At 55.5% G+C, this 20,576-nt stretch overlaps 3 protein-coding genes across 5 annotated transcripts; 1 reads left to right on the plus strand and 2 right to left on the minus strand.

The window, feature by feature from the left end:
- Positions 1 to 342: 342 nt before the first annotated feature.
- RAB25 (RAB25, member RAS oncogene family) lies at positions 343 to 4,053 on the minus strand. Its single transcript, XM_065750158.1, has 5 exons — positions 3,790 to 4,053; positions 2,644 to 2,839; positions 2,057 to 2,250; positions 1,894 to 1,974; positions 343 to 989 (listed from the first exon to the last, which is right to left on the minus strand). The coding sequence occupies exons 1-5, from the start codon at positions 3,827 to 3,829 to the stop codon at positions 859 to 861; spliced, it is 642 nt and encodes a 213-aa protein (XP_065606230.1). The 5' UTR covers positions 3,830 to 4,053; the 3' UTR covers positions 343 to 858.
- A 479-nt stretch (positions 4,054 to 4,532) lies between these two features.
- Positions 4,533 to 6,958, minus strand: LAMTOR2 (late endosomal/lysosomal adaptor, MAPK and MTOR activator 2). Of its 2 annotated transcripts, XM_065750171.1 has the most exons (4): positions 6,743 to 6,914; positions 6,454 to 6,616; positions 4,956 to 5,045; positions 4,533 to 4,601 (listed from the first exon to the last, which is right to left on the minus strand). In XM_065750171.1, exons 1-4 carry the CDS (start codon positions 6,808 to 6,810, stop codon positions 4,545 to 4,547), a joined length of 378 nt encoding a protein of 125 aa, XP_065606243.1. In that variant the 5' UTR covers positions 6,811 to 6,914; the 3' UTR covers positions 4,533 to 4,544. The 2 variants fall into 2 exon arrangements, with proteins under 2 accessions (XP_065606243.1, XP_065606244.1); XM_065750172.1 differs by lacking the exon at positions 4,956 to 5,045 and having other exon boundaries at positions 4,539 to 4,601; positions 6,743 to 6,958.
- Positions 6,959 to 7,098: 140 nt separating this feature from the next.
- On the plus strand, positions 7,099 to 19,002 carry UBQLN4 (ubiquilin 4). 2 transcript variants are annotated; one of them, XM_065750159.1, is made up of 11 exons: positions 7,101 to 7,260; positions 9,138 to 9,289; positions 10,969 to 11,174; positions 11,474 to 11,736; positions 12,970 to 13,128; positions 13,795 to 14,020; positions 14,995 to 15,134; positions 15,562 to 15,645; positions 16,239 to 16,354; positions 16,939 to 17,116; positions 17,816 to 19,002. In XM_065750159.1, exons 1-11 carry the CDS (start codon positions 7,120 to 7,122, stop codon positions 17,966 to 17,968), a joined length of 1,818 nt encoding a protein of 605 aa, XP_065606231.1. In that variant the 5' UTR covers positions 7,101 to 7,119; the 3' UTR covers positions 17,969 to 19,002. The 2 variants fall into 2 exon arrangements, with proteins under 2 accessions (XP_065606232.1, XP_065606231.1); XM_065750160.1 differs by lacking the exon at positions 16,939 to 17,116 and having other exon boundaries at positions 7,099 to 7,260; positions 17,816 to 17,953.
- Positions 19,003 to 20,576: the final 1,574 nt, after the last annotated feature.

Genomic DNA, 20,576 nt, shown 5'->3' on the forward strand with positions numbered 1-20,576 from the left:
GAATAGGGATGGAATGGGTTGAGATGGAGCGGAAAGGAACAAAAAGGAATGAGATGAGAACAGAGATTGGGATGGGAATGGGAACAGGATAAGGACGGGATGGGAATATGGATAGGGTTGGAATAGGGATGGGAATAGGAATGGAGATGGGATGAGATGGAGATGGGAATAGAGTTTGGGATATGGATGGGATGGGCACAGGAATAGGGACGGGATAGGGTTGGGGGTGGGATGCAGATGGGAATAGGGACAGGCTGCATGGCAACAGGGACCCAAGTGGGGCTGGGCTGTGAGCCCACGTGGAGGATGAGGATGGGGGGTGAGGCCACAAGCACTCAGCAATCAAAGCCCAGCACAGCTGCCTTTCATAAGTCCTTTAATGGTTGTGCTGGGCACAGAGCTGCACCAGGTAAGCAGAGGGGCCATGGGCTGCATCCTGCTGCCAGATCGGCCTATGACACACTGAGATGGGGACAGAGGTGTGTAGGGTGGTGAGCACAGCTGCTTCCCCCCCTTAATGGCCCCTTAGGGCTTGGGATGCAGTGACCCCCAAGCAGTTCCCAGTGGGGATGGGCACATCTGTGGTGCATGGCATGGGGACAGTGGCACAGCAAGCAGCAATGGCACAATGGCAGCAGCTCCCACAGCTGTGTAGTCCTGTGAAGAGGCAGTGGTGGCACCTCAGCACATCCGTGTCATGGAGGCAGACCAACACCAGTCAGAGCTGCACTGATGTTTCATGCTGCTTACGGCAGAACACAGCCACTCTCTGGGCTGCCACTGACACCAGGACGACGGGTGGCAAAGCAGGTTGGTTGCCACAGAGCTGTACCAGTGGCCATGTGCCCTGGGATGAGCTCAGATGGCCATGCAGCACGGGCGCTTCTCTGCCTGTGCTGCAGTTGCGCTGTCTGGGCTCTCGCTGCTGAGTGACACTGTGCTGCTTTGGCTGCTCCTCTGCTTCTGCTCCTGCACTTTGCTGAAGATCTCTGCGGAAACACAAAGTGGCGCTGGGGACATCTGTGTGTCTGTGTGGGACATCCACGTGGCTCAGTGCTTAGCATGGCACAGCAATGGAGGTCCCCTTCTCCTCTGTGTAGAGGGATGATGTGAGAAATAGAGGAGGCTGCTCGGTGGGGGGACGCAGTGCTCCCTCAGGTTGTATCTCCACAGTTGAGGTGGGGGGATGGGGAACGCCCTGCAACTCCCTCTGCTTCCCTTAGCTTCTCTTGGGCCCAGCAGGGATCAAGGCTGGCAACTCGTGGGGCTTGTACAGTATGGCACGGCTCAGCATGGCATAGCACAGCACAGCACGGCACTACATGGCACAGCTCAGTACAGCACAGCGCAGCGAGGCGCAGTTAGGCATGGCACAAAAAGGCAGGGCACAGCACGGCATAGCACAGAGCAAGAAGGCAGAGCATGGTACAGCATGGCACAGCACAGAAAGGCACAGATCAGCACAGCAAAGCATGGAATAGCATGTCACAGCACAGCTCAGCACAGCATAGCAAAGCACAGCGCAGCACATCCTGCAGTGCTCCTGCCCTACACTTCCATTCCTGTGCAAATGCCTGAGCACCACCCCTCTCTACCCCAAGTCCCCACGGGTTGCTCCGCAGGTGCTGGAGACAGTGAGTCAGGAACTCTCCGTGGTGCATCCGGACCAGGACAGTGAATTACAGGGGGAGAAGGCGCCCGTGGGGCTGCCCAGGGCCCCGGCAACGAAACCAGAGCAGAATGCCCAGCACAAAGCACCGGAAACCCAACCAGCCAGAAAGACAACACCGAAACTGGGCAGGAGCTCAGGTGGAGCAGGGTGGAAGAGGGATGTGGAGCGTCCCCCGCCCGTCCAGGCCCCACATCCCCAGTGAGGGACACAGCAGCACCCACCCTTCAGGACAGTCTCAAACGCCTGTTCAACATTGGTGGAGTCCAGCGCTGACGTCTCAATGAAGAGCAGCCCATTGTTCTCTGCAAGGACAGTGGTCCCCAAGACCCTGCAGACCCCGCTGGGGTCCCCCCAGGGTTCCCACATCTGGGTGGCACACCGTACCTGCAAACATTTTCGCCTCCTCTGTGGGCACCTCCCGTGCCTGTGCCAGGTCGCTCTTGTTGCCCACCAGCATGACCACAATGCTGGCCTCGGCATGGTCATACAGCTCCTTCAGCCAGCGCTCCACCACATCGTATGTCTGGTGCTTTGTGATATCAAAGACAACCAGAGCACCCACAGCTCCACGGTAGTACCTGGGGGAGAAGCCCATCACTGTTTCATGCTCCAGAAAGCCCTGGAGCATCCTCACAGGGATGTGAGCATGGGGCATCCACCCACAGGGCACCCATCCATCCATGGTGCACCCAGTGGGATATGCATCAATGGGATATTCATCTATCTATAGGGCACCCATCCATAGTGCACCTGTCCATCTATAGGGTACCTATCCATCCATGGGACATCCATCCATCCACAGGACACCCATTCATCGGACACCCACCCATCCAAAGGGCACTCAATGGGACATCCATCCATAGGGTAACTATCAACCCATATGACATCCATCCACCCATCCATCCATGGGGCAACCATCCATAGGGCACCCATCTATCCACAGGGCACCCTTGGGTACCATCCATCCTTACGCAGAGGTGATGGCACGGTACCGCTCCAGCCCGGCTGTGTCCCAGATCTGTGCCTTCACCACAGAGTCTCCCACCAGGATGGTGCGGGTGGAGAACTCCACCCCAATGGTGGTGCGGCTGTCATGGTTGAACTCGTTGCGGGTGAAGCGGGACAGCAGGTTGGTTTTGCCCACGCCAGACTCCCCAATCAGAACCACTGATGAGGGAAGAGAGATCCCATTGGACTTCAGATCAGCTCAGATAAACCCTCTCAGCCTGAGCCTGACCCACCAGCATCCCACCACCATGACACTGCAGCGATGGGGCATCCCACACTGCCATGGGGTGCCATGGATGCACCAAGGAGCCTGCCAGCCTTGAGAAATAAAGGGGAAAAGGAGAGAAAAGGAAGAAAAAGGAGAAAAGCAGCCCTCTGCCCCCAATGGCCCCATCCCCATGACCATAGAGCAGGCCCAGACAGGTCCAGTTCCAGAGCTGTTGATCCTCAAGCATATGTGGTCCCCACCTCCATGCTGGGAGCTTTCAGCTCCTCTTAGGGGTCTTGATCAGCCCCTGTGCATTGGCAATACCCCCACACTGCTCAGGGTGTCCTAGCTGCAGGAGTGGGGAAAGGCTACTGCTGAGCCAAAAGGGACATCACCACCACCATGGGACACCAGGCAGCACCCCAACCCCCCACCACATCCATAGGACACCAAACAGCATCCCAACATCACCACCACAACCACCACGGGACACCAGGCAGCATCCCACCCCCCACCACATCCATGGGACACCAAGCAGCACCCTGACATCACCACCATGGGACACCAGGCAGGACCCTGACCCCACCACTGTGCGACACCGGGCAGCACCAATCCCACCACCATAGGACACCAGGTAGCACACTGATCCCATCACTATGGAACACCAGGCAGCACCCCAACCCCACCACCACCACTATGGGACACCCCAGCTCCCCCCCACCTATGGGACATGGCCAAGGCCAGCATGTGTCCCCCAGTCCCAGGACCCCCTGCAATACCACATCGGCAATGGAGACAGCCCTGGTTCCATTCTACCTTGGAAAGCCGCAGCCTGGGTAGGGCCCCCGTAGCCAGGGTCCCCTGCCTCCTCCTGCCCCATCCTTTTGGGGACCCCCCTCACCCTTGAAGACAAAATTGTAGTCCTCCTCCACGCTGCTCATATTTCCCAGCTGCCGCTGGCACCGCCCGCTTTCCTTTTGCCCTCTGCTCGAGCTTTCCTCCTTCCCTCCACAGAACCCGGAGTGGGGCGGGCTGTGTTGAGGCAACACGGTCGGCAAAGTCTCCTCGCTGCCAGGTGCGAGCAGGGTCCCAGAAATGAGCGGTGTCCCAGGAGTGAAGGTAACATGTGCGGTGCTGTTGGAGCAGTGAGGCCCAGGCCGGCTGACTCAAGGCCTGGGAGCGGCGGTGGCGGTGCAGGTTGGGCAGGTAATGTCACCCCTGGGACAGTCACGGGGTGGCTGGAGGAGGAGCTGGGCCTGATCCCGGCTGCCAAGGCCACGTGGTGCAAGGCAGGCTGGGGCAGTGGGGCCCTGGGCTCAGTGCAGAGCTGGCTGGGCATCAACAGCCTTCCTCACCTCTGCTGCCATCACAGAAGAGATGGGTACATAGGGGATGGAGGGGGTGGGGAAGGAGCTCCTGCAGTGCTGTGCCACTGACCCCCAGCCCTCATCCCACTTTGCCAGGCCCACAGCTGACCCTGTCCCACCCTTCCACCCCTCACTAATTTGAGAGACACTCAGAAGAACACAAGCACCAGACGTGTTTTTATTCCCCCTTCCTTGCTCAGCCCAGCAGCAGGGCCAGGCTCCCAGGATGGTTCCCCTCATGCAGGCTCAGCCGTGGCACCACGGTCCCTGCTCAGGATACGGTCCCTGCTCAGGATGCGGCCACCTGTGTCAACGGCTCCTCCAGGTACTGCACCAATGCCTGTGCCTGTGGGCAGCAATGGGCGTGAAGGGTGCTGAGCACACAGGGCCACAGCCCCCTGCACCCGCATGCTGTGGAAAATGCCCTCCTCCCCAGTCCCACCCCAATGCTACAGGCAAACGTGGGGCCAGCACACACAGTTTTCATTTTGATTTAAATTTCACCACGGAGTCTTAAAAAAAGTGTAGTTTTGTGGCTGAGCTGCTGCGGGACACCTCAAAACCTCTGCATGGAGGAAGGGCACTCCCAGCACGTTTGCTTCCTCCCCCACTCCCATCCTCTTCCTCACAGCATTAACCCTGTGGCTCTTTCACACCTCACAGGGACACACAACCCACAGCTCCCTCCCCACTGCCTTACCTTGGCTTTCAGCATCCCAAACCCAACCGTCTCCTTGGCGTACATGCACAGTAGGAGGTTTGCCACACGGGTGATGGCCACACGCCCCTCCTGACCAAAGAGAACCAAAGCAAGGATGGGTTGGAAGGGACGGCAACAATATTTCAACTCCATTCTGTGGGCTGTTCACCCCCCACTCTGGCTGCTCAGGGTCCCCCCATGGCCTTGGGCTCCTCCAGGGATGGGACACCCACAGCTCAAGGCAGCACTGCCCCAGTCCCCCACCCTCTGGGTACAGAATTCCCTCCTCACACCCCCTGCCCCTCCCCTCCTCGTTCAGAAGCACCCCATGTTTCTATTGCTCCCCTCCCATCCCCAGCCCCCAGTGCAGTGCAGGATGGCCAAGCTCTTCCCAGAGCCCACTCCTCTCCAGGCTGAATGCCTCCAAACCCCTCTGCTGCAGAGCATCCCCACCACCAAAGCTCTATGTCCATCCACACTGGGGATGCACTGCTCCAGATGGGGCCTCGTGATGGCAGAGCACATGGTGATGGTCCCCTACGTGCTCCACTGACACCCCCGATGGAGTTTGGGGATGGTTGGCTTTTGTGCCCCAAGTACACACTGCTCTCACAACAGGTTGCCACGCAGTTGGACCCCCAGGGCTGCTCGCAGTGAGCTCCTCTCCCAGTCTGAGCACATACGTGGGGCTGCCCCAACCCAGCACTGTGCCCTCAGCATTGCTGCACCTCACTGGCTATACTGCTCCGCCTGCCCAGCCCCTCTGGATGCTGCCCTTTCCTCATTACATCAATGCAAACCACAGAGGGTGCACTCAGAGAGATGCTGAGACACTGAGAGAGATGCTGCAGAGCACCAGGCCAGCACGGAGCCTGCTGGGGGTCCCACAAAGAACCTGCTGGAGAACACACAGAACCCTCTGGGGGACACCAGAGAGCCCACTAGGGGTCTGGCATAGAGCCTGCCGGGTGTATACCTGGAGCCCATGGACGGTCTCATATGGAGCATGCTGGAGGACACACAGAACCCACTGGAGGTCCCACACGGAGCCACGCACACAGCCCACAGTGGGACACATGGGGCCTCCTGGGGGATACAGAGGAGCCCACTATGGGTCCCACATGGAACTCACTGGGGGTCCCACACTGAGCCCATAGGGGGACACACAGTGCCTGCTGGGAGTCCTGCATGGATCCCACTGGGGGACACGCACAGCCCACTGGGGGACACCAGAGAGTCCACTCAGGGTCTGGCATAGAGCCCGCTGAGAGACACATGGAGCCCACTGGGGGTCCTACACTGAGCCCACTGGGGGACACTCCCAGAGAGCCTGCTGGGAGTCCTGCTCAGACCTCACTGGGCGACACACAGAGCCCGCTGGGGGTCCCATACAGAGCCCACTGGCGGTTCCCCTGACCATGACCACCCTCACCCACCAACAGTGCAGCGGCCCCGGGGTGTTGGGGGGGGGAGGGGGGGATGGAGCACGGCCCAGTACCATGCAGTCCATGAGGATGAACTTGAGGTTGTCTTCATTGAAGGCATGATGCCCGTTCTTGTCGTAGGCCACCCAGATGTTGCTGGCGATGGCCGCCGTCACCCGGGCGTCCGTGTCCCCGTAACCCGAGTAGGCCAACAGCGAGCCCTCATTGTTCAGCAACCTGAAACAGAGGAGGGGGGGGAAGGGAGGAGGCGCTAATTATCTCACTAATTATCTCGCTCATTATCATAGGGATCACACCGGCGACGGTACCGCCTCGACCCCGCCGCCCCCCGGCCCCGCTCACAGCGTGCTCTGGACGCCGCCGGTGTTGGCCTGGCTCAGCACCTGCGTGAGCGCCTTGGGCCGCAGCATGGCCACCCGCAGGGTACGGCGGAGCGGATGGAGGCGCGGGGCACGCCGGGAGCTCAGGGCCCGTGCCCGGTGTAGGCCGCGGCCCTTCGCCTCCCGTGCAGAGCGGGGTGAGGTCGTCCCGCGGAGCGGCCTTCGGCGGAACCGGGCGGCGTTTGAGGCCGCTCCGCGCCCCGCTTCGTGCCGCGTTCCGATGCCGTCACCTCTCGGTCCTCCGCGCCGCGAGGGGGCGCGCGGCGGCACCGCGGGCCGTGGCGGCGCTCCGTCCTCGCCTTTCTCTGTCGGCCCGGGCTGGCGGGGCGGGCGGCGAAGATGGCGGAGCCGAGCGGCGGCGGGCCGGGCCCCGGCGGGCCGGAGCTGGGAGGCTCCGGCGGGGCTCTCATACGCGTCACGGTGAAGACCCCCAAGGACAAGGAGGAGATCGTTATCGCGGACGGCGCCTCTGTGCGCGAGGTGGGGGCGGGACGGAGGATCGGGCCTAGGCCTGGGCGCTGCGAGGGGCCGGAGGGCACCCGGGACGGGGCCGAGGCCCGGGGGTCGGCGCTGTGAGGGGGGGGTAAGGCAGGAGGGGAGGGGGCTGAGAATGGGAGGAACTTCGAGGGGGTGTGAGGAGCCGGGGCGGGGGGGAGTGGAAAGTGAGGGGGCGGGGAGCGGCCGCACAGCCCTGGGTAAGGGGAGGGAGGGGTGCGGAGCGCGGATCGGAGCTGGGGACTCTCTGGGGTCGGTGGGGTACGGGTGGGCTGCAGTTGTGACGGCAGGCGTTGGATGGGGGCTGAAACCTGCAGAGGAGTGAGGACTGGGCGTGTTCGGGACTGTGCGGGAGGGGAGGGGAGGGGAGGGGAGGGGAGGGGAGGGGGGAAGTAGGGGCCGAGCCCGTGGGAACGGGATGCAGGGGCCGGGAGGTGCCCCAGCCTGGGGTGCATGGCATCACGGCTCTGGGGCTGTGCTTCAGGGAGGTGTCAGGGTACTGTGGGGAAGTGTGTACTGTGGTGCTGAGTCCGGAGAGAAGCTCCCTTCAGGCCAGGAGGCGCCTCCAGATAGGGGGAGATGGGCACAGCCCCGGGGCTGTGCTGCCAAGAGGTGTGGGATGCATGATGTATGGGTGCTGTGGGGCAAATGGACGAGTGGTGCTTGGTGGGGCTGAGGCCAAAAGCAGCTCCCTCCCTCCCTTCTTCTCACTCCTTTTGGGTCTGTCTTTGGAGCAAAGGTAGAGTGAGGCAGAGAGAAGGGAACATTGGATGATTGCGGGTTTGCTCCTGGCAGGGAGCTCCTCAGGGCTCAGTGCATTTAGAGAGCAGGAGGGGATTTATGAGAAGTGCTGCCCAAGTGGCAGTGCCCTCTGGGGCAAGGTGTCAGTGCTGTGGATCTTGGCTTCGTGTGCTCTTTGCTGTGTGCTTTGATGTGGGCTTCAGGGCACAAGGTCACAGTGTGCTGGAGCTGCTGGGAGCTGGGCAGGAGCTATGGGCTGTGTGGCCCTCCTGATGCTTCCCAGCCCACTTCTGAGAGCTCATCCACGTAAAGTGAGTGTGCAGAGGAGTGGGCAAAGCTGTGCAGGCGGGATCAGCTCAGCTTCAGGGCCCTGTTCTCCCAGCCCCAGTTTTTGGTGAGTTCTGTCACCAAGGCTGCAAGCTGCCTCAAGAAAGGTGTGCCCTTCTGGTCCTGACCTTTCCATGAGAATTTCTTGTGGTCTGTGGCTTCCAAATACAAAGGTTTTTTTGTCACCTATCAACTCAGGAATGCCCCAGCTGAGCTAGCAGGGACAGTGTTACTGACCGGTGCTGATTCCCCCCATCACACAGTATAGAGGAGATGTCAGTACTGGGTGGTGTGCATGCTCACAGAGAATACAGTCACAGGAATAGGAGTTGGAAAAGACCTAGTTTACATCCATTGGCTGATAGAGGACTTTTCCTTGGAGCTCTGTCCTGTATTAAATCAGAGCTGGGCTTTCCTTGGGAAGAAATAAGATGAGCAGAGACAAATAAAACCCAGTCATTCAGAGGATAAGTGGTGTGTTTGGATTTGGCCTCAGGGGTACACTTGTTTTGGAAGCCTTCAGCTCACCTAGAGTTAATTGTTCTGCCCATTCTGTAGTTTGCTCCCCATTTCTTGGAGCAACATAGTGCTCCACTTTGCTTTTTCCCTCCTGCCTTAGGCATTCCCACCAGCTGGTGGGCATATTGCTCCCTGCATGGCTCCTTTTTGGTGGATGCTGAAAGTGTTGGTTCCTTTTGCCGTTTGAATGGTGAATGTTCGATATGTGGAATGTTATCTTCAGATTCCCTTCAGCTTCGCTCTTCTGCCTGAAAAGTGCTGTGTTTGTTTTTCAGTTCAAAGAAGAGATTTCCAGGCGGTTTAAAGCCAAACAGGATCAGCTGGTTCTGATCTTTGCTGGGAAGATCTTGAAGGATGGAGACACTCTAAACCAACACGGGATCAAGGATGGGCTGACCGTGCACTTGGTCATTAAGACTCCACAGAAGTAAGAAGCTTTCCATCATGGTGGATACTGAAAGTGAATGGGTGGTGATTCAGGGTGTGAACTCTTCTTGCCACAGCATTGCTGTACAGCTCTGGGTTTATCCCTTGGCCTGTCTTCTCCCCAGGTTATGCACCTGTGAGAGCTCTTGGCGGGGAGGGGGGGAGGGAGGAGCTCATCCTTAATGCAGTTAGCATATGTGGCTTTGGATCTCTTGAGCCTCTACAACATAGCAATCTGGGAAGAAACCGTTTGAGCATGGTTCTGTCCTCAGTCTGATAACGATGACTCACTGTTAGTAGAAATTACCTTCTCAGCAAGCTTCTATTGCTTTCAGCTTTAATACCCAGTGTTTATTTCACTTCCTGCCATGTACCCTAACCCTGCACACTGCAGTACCTGTGAACCATCTCCAAAGCTAATGAGGAAGCTGTCCTGGCTTTTCATTACATTCTCTACCCGCTGAAGAGAAGTGCTCACTGAAGACATTACAGCCTCTTCCTGTGCTGAGAGAAACCAACTGCTCGTTCTCCAGCCTCTTTCTTTTTTTGGCTAAGCTTCCTATTTGCTTTTTCCCCTACTCCCGTTCAGTAGTTTTTAGTGTTGGTCACATGGGTCTGGAAAATGCACAGAGTCCTGTGGGTTTTGTTTTCAGAAGTCCTGGAATGCATGTGGAAAGGGATAGGGATATGGAGAAGGGAATTCTGGTTTTGGAGAGGGAAAGAGGAAAATAATGCACTCTTGGTTATTTGGAGGTGACATAATGGTGATTCTTATTTGAGGTGAGTAAAGGGAATGTTGTGATTCTGTTTCATTGGGAAGCTCTTCAGTACTGCTGAACCCGGGACTGTCACGACTGCAGATGCTTCAGAGAACCCTTTAAAAGCCCTTCTTTTAAAGGCCTGTAAAAGCCCCGAGGAAGAGCTGTGATTACGCAGCGCTGCTCGGGGTTGGTTTACTCAGCAAAGCTGATGTCCCTGTATCTGCTGCACTGCAGCTGTGCGTGTATCTTGTAAAAAGCTGTGCTAAACTTGTGCTGAAATGAGAAATCTCCTTTATGAGGTACAGCCGATAGCAGAAGTGAATTAATTCTGGTCACCCGGCCAGAAGTACTCAGTAGTTTCATGGGATGCTTGCTGCTTTGTGCTCCGTGTTCTCTGTCTGTTCAGTAAGACAGGACCTTATTTGCCCCAGTGAGCACTGTAATAACATTCAATGCACAAGAGAAGCTGCAGCCAAGCCAACTGTTGTTTAGCAGTAGCCCACCTTTAACCTCCTGTGGTTTCTGTGGGAGCAGCAGGAGGATTTTCCTGTTTGGAACAAACTCATTGCTCAAGGATATGGCGGGGGTAAATAGTTCGGTGTGGTTCTGGGCTGGGGCTCGTACAGCTCAGAGTGAGACCAGTCAGGCCTCTTCATGTGGGGTGGGATGAAATGTGAGGGACTGTAGTGCATCAAGGTGGGAGGCAGGTCCTGGCAGATAGAAGGCAGCTGGGAACCACAGCCGTGCATCCATGCAGACGGGAATGAGAGCAGCCTGGAGGGGCTGCCCACTGCTGGGACAGCGAGCTCGAAGGGAAGCCATGCTGGCGTGGGGTGCACCACCCTGCATTCCCTGCAGAGATCATTGCTCAACTTTCCCAAATCCCAGGAGCTTAATGGCTCATTCTATTTCTTCATAGGGTCCAAGATCCAGCATCTGCTGCTTCTGCCCCCAGTGCTTCTTCTGCCCCTGCCGCGACGTCCCCTTCTCCTGCTGCCCCATCTCAGCCTTCCACATCCAGCAGTGCTGCTCCAGATGCTGGGAGCAGCAGCCGACGGAGCAGTGGGTCGGGTACTCTGGGAGGTTCTGGAGATGGAGGCCCCAACAGTGCTACGTCAATCCTTTGTAAGTGGTGACCACAAAAAAGTCAGGAAAGAAGTGTTTCCTAGGTGTAGACATAGGAGTTGGGGTTGTCACAACCCTGTGATTGTTTCTCCTGTTCACACGGGTCGCTTTCCTCAGCATTCAGGATAACCCCAGATCCCTTTGTGCAGGGGATTCCCTCCCTCAGAGCTGCCTGATGTGGGAACAGGGCACCCCTGGATCAGTGTGTGCGCAGTTCAGCTCATGTGCGTGCCCTTCTTTCACCACTGCTGGCTGTTGCTGACCCACAGCTCTCTCCCCATGTGTTATTCCCTCTGCAGCTGGCTTTGGTGGCATCACTGGGCTGGGCAACCTTGGTATGGGCTCTGCCAACTTCATGGAGCTCCAGCAGCAGATGCAGCGACAGCTGATGTCCAACCCAGAGATGCTCTCTCAGATCATGGAGAACCCCTTGGTGCAGAACATGATGTCCAACCCTGACCTCATGAGGCAGATGATCATGGCCAACCCGCAGATGCAGCAGCTGATGGAGCGAAATCCAGAGATCAGCCACATGCTTAACAACCCAGAACTGATGAGGCAGGTGGGTCAGTGCACTGGGATCCATGGCTGAGTGCGTCCCAGAGCTTTGTGGTAGACCAGCACCAGAGTTTGCTCTCAGCAGAGAGTGTGGGAATACCAGAATGGTGAATTTAGGGATCTCTTTCTTCTTGCTGTAAATTCCTCTCAAACATATGGTGGTCTTGAGTTAAGTAAATAGCAATTACTCAGCCCACATGCTTGTGGCTCTTATCTCCCTTTCAGAGTTGAATCTATCACGTGTTGGGCAAAAAAGAATTCATTATAGTGTGCCACGCACAAAGCTGCTGTGTTATGGTCCATGCATAGGAGCAAAAGCAGTCACAGAGAAGTGAAGCTACTGCAAATGTGTTCTGTTCTTCGCTTTTTCTGCTGGTGGATTAATACAGACTACAGAGCTGTACAGTTCTGTTCTGGTACCAGTAAGGTATTTCAGTGATGATGGGCTGGGATCCTAGAGGGCTGTGTTTTCTGTATAGACCCTGAACAGAGATGGTCCACACCCTGCAGGGAGGCAGGTTTTAAAGGAGGGCAGCGTGAGGAGAAAATGAGAGCCTGAGTGTTACATACTGAGCTCTGCTGCCTCCCCAGGAGGACTGGGAGGTTGGGATGTGTTTCCAGGTGGCTGCTGAAGAAGCAGAGTTTCCTTGCACTTCCACTATCTTTTTTTTTTTTTTAATTTCAGCTGTGTTGGCCCTATGTAAAATTGCTGATTTTCACACAAAATTGTGAATGTTCTGTATTATGGAGCTCAAAGGATGTCTGGGTGCTCCTTGAGCAGGAAGGAACTTGAGCATCAGGAGTCTGGAGCTGTCAAGTTATTTGGTTTTCCTTAAGCAGGAAGGATCCCAGCTCTTCCATCCTCTTAGTTTTTTTGAATGCAATCCACCTACTTGGAGTGGGAATGTGTGGGTGTTAGGTGTTTGGATGTCCCAGTACTGCTTAGAAATGAAACAATCCCATCCAGCTGAATTGGGGTTACAATGGAAGAGAGCCGAGCAAGGTGGGAGGAGCTAGGATCCCTCGGCTCTCTTTGCTTGGATAAATGATCTCTCTGCTCCCTAGCTGTGAAATGGGTTTAATTATACTCTTCCTTCTGGGAGCTGAGTTAACTCTTTCAGTGCCTAGCTGGTGGCTCAGTGTTGTGCTGCAGGGCTGCTCGCAAACCTCTGGGTCCACTTTGCTCTCCTGTGGTGCCTGTAGACCCAACTGTTCCCTGTTGTCCTCTCTCTGGCAGACCATGGAGTTGGCTCGTAACCCTGCCATGATGCAGGAGATGATGCGGAACCAGGACCGTGCTTTGAGCAACCTTGAGAGCATTCCAGGAGGGTACAACGCCTTGCGCCGCATGTACACGGACATCCAGGAGCCCATGTTCAGCGCGGCCAGGGAGCAGGTATAGACTGCACCTCTGTAAGCACAGCATAACACACTGAGCAGGGAAGCTGGTCGTTTCCCAACCCTGCAGGGTGGGGCTACCTTCTCCAATCACTGCTCTTGGTCCTGTCATTCTGTAGATATTGAATGCAGCTGGTAGGAGGATGCGGTGCGGTGGTGTTTGCTCCTATTGCATGGGTTGGGGTGTGTGAGGGGAGACAGTGCTGTTCCTTCTCTCTCTGATCAGGCAGGATGCCCAGCATTGCCTATCTGAAAGCACTGTGGCTTCATTAGTGTGGTGGGGCTTGCTGTGTGCTCCAGCCTCACATCTTTGGGTCGGGGCTGGTTGGGATCCAGGCTGCTTTGGAGCACAGGAGGGGTGAGTGAGTGCAGGCATGTCTGCAGAGGGCTGTGCAGACATCATCCAGGCTGACATTGCCTATGGGTATGCCTGGGTGCTGATTGCATGTGGGTGTTTGGAAGCCCAACCTGCCCGTGTCTTGAGCTGGGGGTTTCTCTGAATGCAGTGTGTTGTGGATTGTGCGTTTCTCAGGAGGCAAATTCTGGTGTGTGTTCAGCTAACTCAGTGAGTATGACTGACTGCTTCCCAGCTCATGCAGCGGTGAGGTGAGTCCAGCTTTCCACACTGGGTCTGACTGATGAGGGCTGTTTCTCTTTCCCCTAGTTTGGCAACAACCCCTTCTCTTCCTTGACGGGAAACTCTGAGAGCTCCAGCTCTCAGCCTTTGCGGACAGAGAACAGAGAGCCATTACCGAACCCCTGGAGCCCCAGTCCCCCTGCTTCCCAGAGCCAGGTGCCCAGCAGTGAAGGAAGCACTGGCTCTGGAACCACACAAAGCACACCGACTGTGTCCAACCCCTTTGGGCTGAATGCTGCCAGCTTCGGGGCAGGTATGTAAGTGAGAGAGGGAGCAGGGGCTGCTCTCCAGACTGAATCATAGAATCACAAGTTTGGAAAGGACCTACAAGATCATCTTGTCCAACCATCCACCCATTACCATTATTACCACGAGCTGTTAAACCATATCTCATGGCTCCTCATCCAGATGCCTCTTGAACACTGCCGGGGCAGTGACTCCCCCGCCTCCCTGGGCAGGCCGTCCCAGAGCCTGAGCATTCGCTGAGAGAAAAAGTTGTTCCTTATGTCCAATCTAAACCCCCTCTAGTACTACTTAAACCCGTTTCCTCGGGTCCTGTGTTGCTTGGGAGAAGAGGCCAAACCCCTCCTCATCACAACCTCCCCTCAGCAAGTTCTAGAGGGCAGTGAGGTCTCCCCTGAGCTTCCTCTTCCCCACACTGAACAATTCCAGCTCCCTCAGCCACTCATCATAAGACTTGTGCTCCAGACCCCTCACCAGTTTTGTTGCCCTTCTCTGGACATGTTCCAGGGCGTCCATGTCTTTCCTGTAGTGAGGGGCCCAAACCTGAATGCAGCACTCGAGGTGCGGCCTCAGCAGTGCTGCGTACAGGGGACCATCACCTCCCTGCTCCTGCTGGCCACGCTGCTCCTGATGCAGGCCCGGGTGCCGTGGGCCCTCTTGGCCACCTGGGCACACTGTGGGCTCCTGTTCAGCCGAGCATCGATTAACACCCCTACGTCCCTTTCAGACATAAATGGTAAATAAGTGATAAATAAATGATAAATGTCATTGATTGCAACTGTACCAGAATTGGGTTATTTGTGTGCCTGCTGGAGGATTACTTGGGAGCTCCACTGTCCCTGTAGACCTTGAGAGCACAGGGGAGAGGGACTGTGTTCCCTGTTGGCACATGGGTGTAGTAAAGGTATTGTTGTATTTCAGGTACTATTGCAGTGGTCAGCCTTGTAAGTTTTCCTTTGTTTCCTCTTTTCTTTACCCTTGCAGGCATGTTTAACAGCCCAGAGATGCAAGGACTCCTGCAGCAGATTTCTGAGAATCCTCAACTGATGCAGAACATGATCTCTGCGCCTTATATGCGAAGCATGATGCAGACTCTTGCCCAGAACCCAGACTTTGCAGCACAGGTGAAAGTCTTGCAGTTGTATCTGCTGTTTATTGTCAGGTGGGACTTGAGTACAGCACTGATGACGCCGGTCTGCTTCTGTAGTTGGAGAGGTCTTTCTTGCTGAGAGCTGAGCTGATGTAGACAGTTCTGTTTCATTGCTCCATAGCTTGAAGGCAGCCAAGATGCTGAGCCCTGTGTTTTAGTAGAGGCGTAACAGGAGGGAGGTGGCTTTCAGAGGACTGTAGCAGGGTCCCATTCAGCGCTGCTGCCAGGAACTGAGCTGTCTTATTTTGGTCTTTCAGTTCCTATAAGCTGAAAAACACAATGAAAGCCCAGGGAGAAAGTCAGGGACATGAGTGACGTGTTCTTTGTGGCTAGTTATGTAGGGTGTAACAGCCATCGGCAGCAACGCTCTGACCCTCCCTACGTGTGCTGTCTCTTGCTAGATCATGGTAAATGTCCCCCTCTTTGCTGGGAATCCACAGCTTCAAGAACAGCTCCGCCTTCAACTCCCAGTCTTCCTGCAGCAGGTAAAGGCTCCTGCGTGGCCCTGCACTGTCCTCAGCCCTGGGCTCCAGAGCTCCTCCATCCTCAGTGAGAAAGGGAACGCCTGAGCCGTGCTGTCACGTGGGCTCGAGTGGGTTGGGCTGTGACAGTGAGGGGCTGGCGCAAGGGAAGGAGAGCAGAGCTTGTTTGGACAAGGCAGTGTAAATGAGGTAATCTAAATTACCTCAAGGTTGACTTGAAATGAGACAAGTTCCGCTGCGTGAAACCCTTGTGTGGACAGTCTCTCTCAGTAATGAGTTTACAAAAATTAAAAAGGCTAATTGCGCTTGAGCAGCTGGTTTGCTCAAGTGGATCAAAATGGCTTTAATTCTGGAGGCACGCATGCCCTGTCCTAATCTGATTTGCCTGCTTTATGTAGGATATCTGATCTAAACTCCTGGAGTGTGTCTGCACAGATGAGCCATGTGGTCTGGGCACTTGAAGGAGGACCCAGACTCGCAGGTTTGCTCTGTGTGCAGCTCTGTGCTGATGGCTGCTCAGACTTCAGGCTGCTGGAGCACTGGCTGCAGGAGCTCCTGCTGTTAGCTACTGCTGTGTTTCTCTCCTTTGTTTCCAGATGCAGAACCCAGACTCTCTGTCCATTCTCACCAACCCCCGCGCCATGCAGGCACTCCTCCAGATCCAGCAGGGACTCCAGACGCTGCAAACAGAGGCCCCCGGACTAGTGCCAAGGTAACGAGTGCTCCTCAAGGGTGGGATGCTGTGGGCAGAGCCAGCATGCTTGGTGCCAGTAGGCAGCCTGGCTCCAATTCACCAAGCAGTTCTGCTTGGGGAATACTGTGTGTGTGCCTGCAGGACTCTGTGGGCTCCAGCTGACAAGCACTTTCCGTTTGTTTGCTTCTTTTTTTTTGAGGGGGGAAAGGGGGAAGATTTGGGAACCGTTTGGTCCCTCTCTTCTGTTTCAAGTGTTTAGTGTTGGGTGGACTCAGTTTTACCTCTGAGGAATGGTATGAGATGCGCAGCACAGGGCTGGGTGGGTGACTTGGGACACATTGGGCTGCTGGGCACCCTCAGGCTCTCTGCTGTCTGTCAGCATGGGTCACGTTCAATCTTTGCAGTCTTTCGGGCTGTGCCTGTGTTAGGATGGCTTGCTCCCAGTGGCACGTGAGACTGGGATAGGAGCGCACCCAGTTCTGGAACATGGGCCGGCCTGGCTAAGCCTCCTGGCTCCCTGTGCTGCCTCACTCTCACAAGACAAGTAGGGGACAGCCAGAAGTGCCATCTTGCCTCTGAGCAAACCCTGCCTTCCTCTGCAGCCTCGGCTCCTTTGGTATGCCTCGAATGCCCCCGTCCTCCACAGGAGGAAGCACAATCCCGGAGAACCCCGTTCCCTCTGCTTCGACGCCGGCCAGTGCCTCTCCAGGTGGGGGTGGTAACCCCCAACAGCAGCTCATGCAGCAGATGATCCAGCTGCTGGCCGGAGGAAGCTCTCAAGTATGTAACTGTAGAATCTTAGAATGCCTTACGTTGGAAGGGATCTCAAAGATCATCCACTTCCAGCCCGTGACATGGACTGCCTACCCCCCAGCTCTGGCAGCACAGGGCCCGTCCACAGCCTCAGGCACCTTCAGGGATGGAGCACCACAGCTCTGGGTAGCACTGCCACAGCCCCAGCGCCCTCTGAGTAAAGAATTTCCACCTCGCATCTAATTGAATCTAATTGAATTGTCCTGTCACCATATGTCTACCTAAAAAGTTGCTCTCCCTCCAGTTACGAGGTCCCTTCAAGTCCTCGATGCCCAGTTGCATGTGAGTGGGCTTCTTGGGGACATCTCCAGGGTGAGCTTAACTGCCCTCGTCCCACCATGCTCCAGGGACACAGGTCTGCACAGGTTTCTCTTGTCTCTCGTGTTTTCTGCTGAGTTTGCTGGGTTTGGGCTCAGGCCAGGTTAGTTCTTCAGGCTTGAAATGAAGAGTGCCGGTGATTCTGCTTGCTGCAGGTGTGGAACCGGCCCTGTGTGCAGAGTGACTGCTCTGCCAAAGCTGCTGATAATCCTGGGAGGTGAATAATACCGCTGAGTGTATCTGGAGAATTTCAGTGCTGCTACATCAGGGCCCTGCTCAGCAGTTACCACCCGCGCTGGATGCAGTCTCTGCCATCTGCCGCTAAGGTCTTTGTCCTTTCCTCTGCAGGCGCAGAGTCCTGAAGTGCGATTCCAACAACAGCTGGAGCAGCTGAATGCCATGGGCTTCATTAACCGTGAGGCCAACCTCCAGGCTCTTATCGCCACCGGAGGGGACATCAATGCAGCTATTGAGAGACTGCTGGGCTCCCAGCCTTCCTAAGCTCCCGTCACGCTGCCCGCAGATGTCAGCACATGCATCCATACACACGTGCAGGGGGATCTTTCAGGAAAGCCCGCCGTCATTTTCATATCTGACAGCTGTCCATGTATTTAAAACAAAAAAAGATACAGCTTAACCCCTGACCTTCCTACTAAGTTAAGATTTCATGTTGAAATGCTCTTTAACTGGCTTGTATGTGGATTCCAGTTCTCATCGTGGCCACAGAGACTTCAGATGTGTATTTTTTCCTAAATATGCCCTCTGTCTCAGACACTCTTCTCTCTCTCTCTAGATGGTAGAGGCGATACTCTAGTTATTTACCTGAATGATCGTGTTTTGAGTAGCTTGATTTTAATTGTACATGATTCCCTCCCTTAGCCCTCCTTTCAGGCAAATATTTAAAACTTGAGCCAAGTTTGGTTTCCGGTTCTTTCTCCCGGCATCTTCTTGGGGATAATAGAGCAAAAGAAAAATCGAAGCAACTTGGAAATTTCTGATGTTGTTTGTCTTAATAATTCCATGGGACAAATCGGGCCCAAGCACGCAGGGGGCTCCCATCTCCCATTCGAGGGTTGGCCCATGTGCAAACCACACGTGAACTGTGGTCTTTTTGTGCGGTTGGGATGGTGTAAAGGAGCCCCAGTGGCCTTTAGGGCTGGGGCTTGCTGTCCTCGACCCTAAGCTAAAGGTGCTGCACAGAAAATGGTGTTGAGGGACATGCTTCTGCCCCAGCGCTCTGCTCCTTGTGCTGCCATGTCAGGTGTTTGGTGACTCTTGTGCTTGGTGGGTTCAATCTCTGTAAAAGCAAAAGGAGATGGGAAAAATAAGATCTATTCACTGGAAAGCGTTGGCAGCTGTGTGCTTCCCAACTTAGAGCCACCCTCATTGCTCCCCCTGTTGTGGTGCATTTGAACACTGTGGCCCTGAGAAGCAGCAGGGCAACACTTTCCCTGGGGCCTACACGGCCGTGTAATTTGCAGGCAACTTTTACCAACGAGAAAACAATGACAGCAAATAATAAATGCGCACAGCCATCCCTCTCCCTGCGCTCTGTGTATCTTCCTTGATTGCCGCTGATTGAGTTCCCCTCATTAGCTCATGAGTCCCTCTCACCCTCAGTCAGAGGGCAGGGGTTGGTGCAGCTCCCACCCCGTCAGGTTTCTTTCCCTTTGCTGCAGCATTGCAGTCCTGTGTTTCATTTATTCGTTCCTTTTTTTCTGTAGGGGGGGATGGGGCAGAGAGAGGGAAGGGGAGAGGTAGCAGTGGTGCTCTGTACAGCTGGAGAGCAAAACGCATCGGGAATGGGAGTGATCGGCACTACCACAATGGTGAAGCTGAGGTTGCATGAGATGGGGCAGCACATAGGGCCTGGACAGCCTGGTGTCCTTTCAGAATGGTGCCAGCCCAACCGCAGCCTGTGCCTTCATCCCATGCTCTTCCTCGCTCGCCTTCTGGATGAGCTCTCCTCATGGATGCGTGCTCAGTAAGAGGATGCCAGTGATCAGTAATTTGTGGGTACCGAAATTGTAACCTCTCACAGAATTGTTGGGGCTGGAAGAGACCTCCAGAGATCCTTGAGTCCAACCCCTTGCCCAGCAGCTCCCCAGCTCAGGTTGCACAGCTCAGCGTCCCAGAGGGTCTCGAATATCTTCAGAGGAGACCCCACTACCCCTGCATGACTGTCCCAGTGCTCCATCACCACACCATGAACAAGTTCTTACACACACATTGGTGCTGAGCTTCCTATGCTGCAGTTTGTGGCTGATGCCCAACATCCTATCACCACACACTGTTGAGAAGATCTAGGCCTCATCCCTGTGCTTTCCACACCTCAGATTTCTGTAGACATGGAGCAGATGCCCTTTGAGCCTTCTTTTCTCAAGGCTGAACAGCCCCATGTTGCTCAGCCTTTCCTCACAGGGAAAGGCCCTGTACCATCTCTGTGCCCTCTACTGAACTCTCTCCAGGAGATCCCAGTCTGTTTTGTACTGGGAGCCCAGAACTGGACGCAGTGCTCCAGGCGAGGCCTTCCCAGGGCAAAGTAGAGGAGGAGGATCACCTCCAGGCCCTGCTGGCCATACTCCTTTGAATTCAGCACAGGTCCCATTGTCTTTCTTGGCCACCAGGGCACACTGCTCACGGCCAGCCTGTCACCCATCAGGACCCCCAGGTCCCTCTGCACAGAACTCCAGCAGCTCATCCCCAACCTGTACCAGTGCACATGGTTATTCCTCCCCAGGTGCAACTCTCCCCTTGCTCTGGTTGAACCCCATCAGGTTCCTCCCAGCTCTCAGCCTGACCAGGTCTTTGCTCTTTCAGCACTCAGCCCTTATTTCTGAGCATCTGCTCATCCTCGGGCAGAGAGAAATTTGGCCACCTCTCCTTTAGTGATATGTACTGGGGTGGTGGGAGATAAGGAGGATGGAGGGGAATATCTTCACATGAGAAAGCTCAGCCTCAGGCGGAGGCCCTGACTGCTCCTCTTTTCCATTACTGTGTTTCTCTTGAAGGTCCCTTGTTAGAACCGAATGCCCTATAACCCACCTTTCAAGTTAATAGTGCCCCACCTGTAATTATTTGCTTGTCACATAATGCAGTGATGCAACAG

The sequence above is a fragment of the Cyrtonyx montezumae genome, unplaced genomic scaffold (genome assembly GCF_038088225.1).
Source record: "Cyrtonyx montezumae isolate F1298 unplaced genomic scaffold, pur_monq_1.0 scaffold_66, whole genome shotgun sequence".
NCBI lineage: Eukaryota > Metazoa > Chordata > Aves > Galliformes > Odontophoridae > Cyrtonyx > Cyrtonyx montezumae.

Coding starts and splice junctions, on each gene's coding strand:
- LAMTOR2 (XM_065750171.1), bottom strand. CDS start 6,810: ATGCTGCGGCCCAAGGCGCTCACGCAGGTGCTGAGCCAGGCCAACACC. Junction 5,046..6,453: donor TCATCCTCATGGACTGCATG/GTACTGGGCCGT, acceptor CTCTTTGGTCAG/GAGGGGCGTGTGGCCATCAC. Junction 4,602..4,955: donor TTGGGATGCTGAAAGCCAAG/GTAAGGCAGTGG, acceptor TGCTGCCCACAG/GCACAGGCATTGGTGCAGTA.
- RAB25 (XM_065750158.1), bottom strand. CDS start 3,829: ATGAGCAGCGTGGAGGAGGACTACAATTTTGTCTTCAAGG. Junction 2,840..3,789: donor CTACAATTTTGTCTTCAAGG/GTGAGGGGGGTC, acceptor TTCCCTCATCAG/TGGTTCTGATTGGGGAGTCT. Junction 2,251..2,643: donor TACCGTGCCATCACCTCTGC/GTAAGGATGGAT, acceptor CTTCTCCCCCAG/GTACTACCGTGGAGCTGTGG.
- UBQLN4 (XM_065750159.1), top strand. CDS start 7,120: ATGGCGGAGCCGAGCGGCGGCGGGCCGGGCCCCGGCGGGCCGGAGCTG. Junction 11,175..11,473: donor CAGTGCTACGTCAATCCTTT/GTAAGTGGTGAC, acceptor TTCCCTCTGCAG/CTGGCTTTGGTGGCATCACT. Junction 11,737..12,969: donor ACCCAGAACTGATGAGGCAG/GTGGGTCAGTGC, acceptor TCTCTCTGGCAG/ACCATGGAGTTGGCTCGTAA.